The sequence below is a fragment of the Xenia sp. Carnegie-2017 genome, unplaced genomic scaffold (assembly GCF_021976095.1).
Source record: "Xenia sp. Carnegie-2017 unplaced genomic scaffold, XeniaSp_v1 HiC_scaffold_20, whole genome shotgun sequence".
Classification (NCBI taxonomy): Eukaryota; Metazoa; Cnidaria; class Anthozoa; order Malacalcyonacea; family Xeniidae; genus Xenia; species Xenia sp. Carnegie-2017.
The window spans coordinates 12,463,659-12,469,788 of NW_025813483.1; the positions used below are offsets into that span (position 1 = coordinate 12,463,659).

The 6,130-nt window shown below is 34.9% G+C and overlaps 2 protein-coding genes across 2 annotated transcripts; both read right to left on the reverse strand.

Moving 5' to 3' along the window:
* Window positions 1–742: 742 nt before the first annotated feature.
* LOC124443224 (cation channel sperm-associated protein subunit epsilon-like) lies at window positions 743–2,968 on the reverse strand. The gene is made up of 4 exons (XM_046993760.1): window positions 2,759–2,968; window positions 2,090–2,179; window positions 1,276–1,427; window positions 743–1,154 (listed from the first exon to the last, which is right to left on the reverse strand). The coding sequence occupies exons 1-4, from the start codon at window positions 2,840–2,842 to the stop codon at window positions 1,010–1,012; spliced, it is 471 nt and encodes a 156-aa protein (XP_046849716.1). The 5' UTR covers window positions 2,843–2,968; the 3' UTR covers window positions 743–1,009.
* A 1,754-nt stretch (window positions 2,969–4,722) lies between these two features.
* Window positions 4,723–6,104, reverse strand: LOC124442830. Its single transcript, XM_046993330.1, has 4 exons — window positions 5,873–6,104; window positions 5,743–5,790; window positions 5,588–5,674; window positions 4,723–4,914 (listed from the first exon to the last, which is right to left on the reverse strand). Exons 1-4 carry the CDS (start codon window positions 5,876–5,878, stop codon window positions 4,789–4,791), a joined length of 267 nt encoding a protein of 88 aa, XP_046849286.1. The 5' UTR covers window positions 5,879–6,104; the 3' UTR covers window positions 4,723–4,788.
* Between the last annotated feature and the right edge of the window lie 26 nt (window positions 6,105–6,130).

The following is a 6,130-nucleotide window of genomic DNA, read 5'->3' on the forward strand; positions in this document are numbered from 1 at the left end:
GGTCCATTATTTTCCCGTAATCGACGACGGTCCAAAACGCGTAATTTTACAGTCAAATGTAAACAAACTTCGTAAAGCAAACAGCAAAACGCAAAATAAACGAAATAAAAAACCATTTACGAATGTGATTCGAAGGAAAAACACTTGGAAAACAGTTTAACTATCCAGACGATACAATTTGAAACGATTTATTTTTTAATGACAAAAACTAGAAAAGTGAAAGTCAACCCGTAAAAAACAGCAAAGACGAGAAAGAAACAAAGCTTCGTTTCAGGTCAAATAATGCCATATATTAAACCTTTTAATAACCTCGCTTTCTCGGTCTTTACTGAGAAATATCGGACCTCTGTCTTTTTGTATAAATCTCTCCCTACGGGCTCGGTCTGTACAAAAAGACCTCGGTCCGATATTGCTCCATAAAGACCTCGAGCTCGGTTATTGAGGACTTAATACCGAACTCAGTAAATCTTTAATTATTTTGGTATCCCATTCAAACTTTTGGGTAACAATTTTTCTGGCATACATCGCTCTAACAATGTCAATTTAAACTAACTAATAAACGCATACGTGAATGAAATTTCTTGGCTCGCTTTGACGAGCCAACTCGACAGAATGCAATTACATAGGAATTTTGATCCCACCTAAGCGAGTAACTCGACCAGGGTCCAGGCTAGGCGGGACAACTCGATTGCCATGGCCCATGTAATTAAACTGTCAAAGTAATATACAACACATTTACAAAGGGAGTCCACTCGCCTAAACGGGACACTTGCTCATGTAAGCGGCAACTAAAAAATTCCAGTGATTAAAGGACTTAAATCTTAAAATGAACAAATAAATGTTTTCAGACGCGCATAAACCAGAACTAACTTTCTTTTATCATACGTCTCCAAAACAAAGCATCTATAAATTAAACTCACCAATTCTATGTTCCACTATATCGAGCAATATTGTGTCTTAGGCGCCGAAATTGTTAGTAAATCAAACGCTGCTTTTTCAACGAAGAATATTATTTGGTGGTGACATATAAAAGAAACAAAACACCGAACAAACCAAATACAGATGTACCCAATACCAAAAACGGAATAAGCCTTTTGCGTTCTTTTTCCAGGCCAGTCACGTAAACAGCAAACATTGTTGAAAGGTTACAAAAACTAAAATCAAAAAAACCTAATTGTGAGCCGATCCTCTTACGTTACTCGAAATTAAAATTGCTAAATTATTCTTCCAATCACTGTAAGGAAATTCTACGACACAAACCAATTAGCTACCAACCTGTATTCTGGATCTATTACAGTTGCTAGGAAAACGAATACGCCCTCACTTTGCCAAACTATGGACGATACTCCACTTTCGTTTAGGATTTCATAACGCTCCTCCAAGTTTGCGTTTTCGAGATCATCAAATGCAAAACAGCTCTCGTAGTTCTGCGAAAATACAACCTTTTCAGAAGTTGTATATATAAGAAAATGACTTTTCAAACAAAATTGTTCTAATTCATAAACAAATCGCATTTCGAGTAACATATGGCGCTAAAATCTTGAACATTTCTTACAAAACTACTTTTCTTGAAACTTCCAGAAAATAATTTGTGTTATCACTTAACAGCCAGTAAGACCATTTATGATTCCCGCACCCTTTAGTAGGTGAAGAAGATATCCTCTCCATACCAGTTACCATTTATGATTCCCGCACCCTTTAGTAGGTGAAGAAGATATCCTCTCCATACCAGTTACCATTTATGATTCCCGCACCCTTTAGTAGGTGAAGAAGATATCCTCTCCATACCAGTAAGATCATTTATGATTCCCGCACCCTATAGTAGGTGAAGAAGATATCCTCTCCATACCAGTAAGACCATTTATGATTCCCGCACCCTATAGTAGGTGAAGAAGATATACTCTCCATACCAGTTAATACCTGATGAAGACTACCCAACATCAGCCATAAACTGAACATTTCCCTACAGACCTGCTGGAAAGCTTAAAAATTCCCTATCATGGCCGATAAAAATAGCAGTAAAAATAGCCAAAATGACTTCCATATACAACGTCTAGAAACAAAGGAAGTGGAAAATAATAGTCAATACCATTGATGTCCAGACGAGAGATAGATTAGATTTATTCAGATTATCATCGATCATCAGTTGGTAAGTCTGTGCTTTACGTAGACAACCAGCCTTAATAAAAATATAGTACATTCAACAATTTTTAAAATCACAATGACTACAACTTTGCTGAGAAGTTCGTGAATTGGGAGTGGCACAAACAGCTGCAAACTCTGCAAACATTTTACTTTCCTAAACAGTGAGTAAACAATGTTTTCCAAAAATAGGTGAAAAAATGAAGTCCTAGTTACAGACTTGTCGTGCTCCCCTCTTAACTAGGGTGTAGTGCTCCCCTCTTATCTAGGGTGTAGTGCTCCCCTCTTATCTAGGGTGTAGTGCTCCCCTCTTAATTAGGGTGGCTTTTATCTTTATTAAAAATAAAGACTGTCGTGCTTACCACTGGAATTTATTTGCATTGAAAGCAAACCTCGCAAATGAAAGAACTCATTTTAAAAGTTGAGCAAGTGCTTAGCTGCTGACTAGGTGAATTATATTTTTATTGAAATTATTAACGAGCTGGCTTATATTTTTTAAACCTTTAATTGGATAGATAAGCCTCACAAGTACACAAATTGACTGTGAAACATCTTATAACCTTCTTTATTCATATCAATGAAACTGAAAACAAAGCAAAAGATATGCAAGCCTCACCTCAGCCATGCTTGCGTAATAAGTGTAGTCTGTTCTACCATTTAACTCTAATAGCACGTAACTTGACGTCATGTTTCTCAGCATCAGTCCATTATCATAACTATACAAATAGTGACGTCATATTTCTTAAACCAGATCCCAGGCCAGGGTCTGATACAAAAAGATAATGTAACATCGATTGTACGCACATCTGTAGTTTTGGTTTGAAAAGTTCATAATAATTAGCCAAAATTGGGCAGCCAAGAGTTTTAAAGTCATATGGCAAAATCTAAACATCAAGATAGAATGTTATATTAAATATTATACGTACAAAATATACATTCAAACTAGGTTTTCATTCATACTATACAAAAATGAAGCAAGTTTACGCCCATATTAACACACATTTCTACCACACCATTTTTTACAACCATAGTCTAAAAAGTTCGTCTCCATAAGTGCAAACAAGATATCCCAAAGAAATGGTCGACACTTGACGACGATAAGGAACTATTTCAAACTTTGTGTTGAGCTTTTAAATCTTAATTATGATAATGGTAATTTGAGAGGAGTCCATTAGAAACGAGCCGTTTATGAGAGAGAGAGAGATGCCTCACACCAAGATAAGATTGGACAATAATCTTAGTTTTCCTTGCTTATTTTTTGAAGAAAACTTTAACAAAAACATGCCGGCTAACTCTACATAAAACACAACTCAACCCTTAACTGAATATGCTGATCTTGCTTGTTTTCTCGACTAAACTGATAAACGTCAAAGTTCAAACGTTATAAATAAAACGCACCTTTGATGCAGCACCATAAATTATTGGCGTCGTGAACCGAGTTCGATAGTGACGGCTGTTTAACAAAACAGAATCATAACACTAACTCAAAGAACAATTTGATAAAACAATCATATTTTTTAATTAAATGTAAGTTTTTTACATTCGGGGGCCGATTGCACGAAGCTTGGATAGCGTTATCCATTGGATAGTAAAATTTTCAAACTTGTTTAAAGGTGTTTATGTTTTCGTTGCGACAAAGAAATTTTGTAATTTTAGAAGCAATATTTTATTTCAGTGATTACTCAGGTCAAACCTTATACTTTTCCTTTTTCAACCGTTAAAAAAACTTGCTATCCAATGGATAACAAAGTAAATGGTTTGAACCCGGGAGTATCGTTATATGTTTGTAAATGGACGATCATCATCAGGTTATTAACCTGGACGATCATCATTTACAACCAATGGATAACGTTATCCAAGCTTTGCACAACCGGCCCCAGACATTTTTTAAACAAGATTATTTCCCATGTTTATTTCTGCGAGGGACAGTAGAAGTATACAAACGAACCTTACTATGAAATTCTACACACCTTGGTATGATGATTTCGTACTTCTCAAATGATGGACAGTTTTGTTCAGTTGACCTGGAAGCAATGCAAATAATAATGATCAACAAAAAATGCTTCATATGAATTTTTCAGGTTCATGAGACAATTGCTTAAATTGTCCAACAAAGTGCGAAGATCATATCTACATTTAATTTAAAAAATGCTTCATATCTTAGTCACTTCAATAAGAAATGTACCTTTGCACCGTCAAAATTCTAGTGGGAGGACAACCAACCACTACATGCGTTTCCTACAGAATTAAATCATGCGACGGAACATGACGTTGAAGAGTTCACAAAGCTATCCAGTATTACTTACCATATATAATAACGGTTCATGATTGGTCATTTCAAAGACCTCAATACGTAATATTGCATTTCCTGTTTTGTAATTGCTTGTACTAAAAAATCAAAATCTCAATCACTTGTTTTAAAATGAACGCAAACAAATTTGAAACACTTTATGATACTTTTAGCACATGTTTGTATACTTAGAATGCTAAGTTACGTTACAAAGATGAAATTATTATCATTCGCAATTCCTGAATGAAACAGTTTTTCAAAAGCGCTTAAAAACTACATCTTCGGTCGATTCAGCAAACTTCACATGTAAAACATGTCAATGTTCCACTTCTGCTCTATTGTATCAATGTATTATTTTAACATTGTTTTAGCTTTCGAACTGAGTTCGAAGCTAAGTAAACAAGAGATCCAAGCAACATAGTCAAGTCATTATGCTCTAACCTATTCTTTTCCTTTCTTTGTACCTGCGCGATATCTACTGTCTACATAAATGGAAAATATATTTTATGTTGAAATAAAATCATGTGATCAAGATAGTTGTGGCACTGAACTGAAATACATGGAACGCAACCTGCAATACAAAACACTAATAATTTTTTGAAGCCGTGATTTTACCCCAGACACGCGTGTGTAGTAATCAGTTTTCACTTCGCGAGAGAATTTCGAAACACTAAACACGCGTGTCTGGGGTAAAGTCTCGCGTGTCTGGAGTAAGATTTGGCTTCAATTATTTCCTTCCATGTATTTTAGTTCAATGAGTTGTGGTTGTGCAAAAAAAATGGCTACGGATGATTAAAGAAGTTCATAGATTCGTTTTAAGATTGCTCTCAACCAATAAACTTATGCAGCCGTAAAATACTAATACGTATTTTAGTCTAGAGGGAGCTTATACATGGTATCATTGATATTGCAAATATAAGAAAAATGTATTGTTACACATGAAATTTGTAATGCTAAATATTACAGAACAACAGGCGATAGAGCGTCTTCGCTCGTTCCCCAAGGATCAACTAAACAATACAAAAAGCAGCCATGTTTGAAAGTACATTAAAATCATTTTCAATTCGTACCCCAAAATGGCGGCTATGACGTCAGCAGAATACGCTGTATCTGTTCGTAAAGTATTTCGTATAAAGTTTAAATCATAATGCTCACCAAATTTCGAGAAACAACTCCAGGCATAACAACTTCCTCAATACACGACATATTAAATTCGAGCATTTCAGGATCAGATACTCCAGGCTAAAAAATTCATACATGCAATCACTGAAAACTGAAAATTTCGTAAATTTCTTTGATATTTAACTTACGACCAATCTGTTGTCTTGCCAAGGGAATGGAACAATCTTTGCCCAAACCTGTAGTAAATGAAAATAAAACCACTAACGGTTTGAACTAGCTAAAAACAATAAAAAAATAGTAAAATATCATATCAAATACCGTCATAGTTTCATTTCTATCCAGGTAATACGTTTCTTTGGCATTGTGTACAAACGATTCATGCTAAAAAAACGAAAATATTTTAAATTATTTTTTCAAACAATTTTCAAAACGTTATGAAAACGATGAAAAACGTTCCTACCTTTTTACTGCCGATAAAAACGTGGGTTTCCTTGCTTAAAAGCAGGTCAAATAAATGAATAAACAACAACATGAGAATCTTTGAAATACACAAAAAAATCGCCATTTTGTGATGCA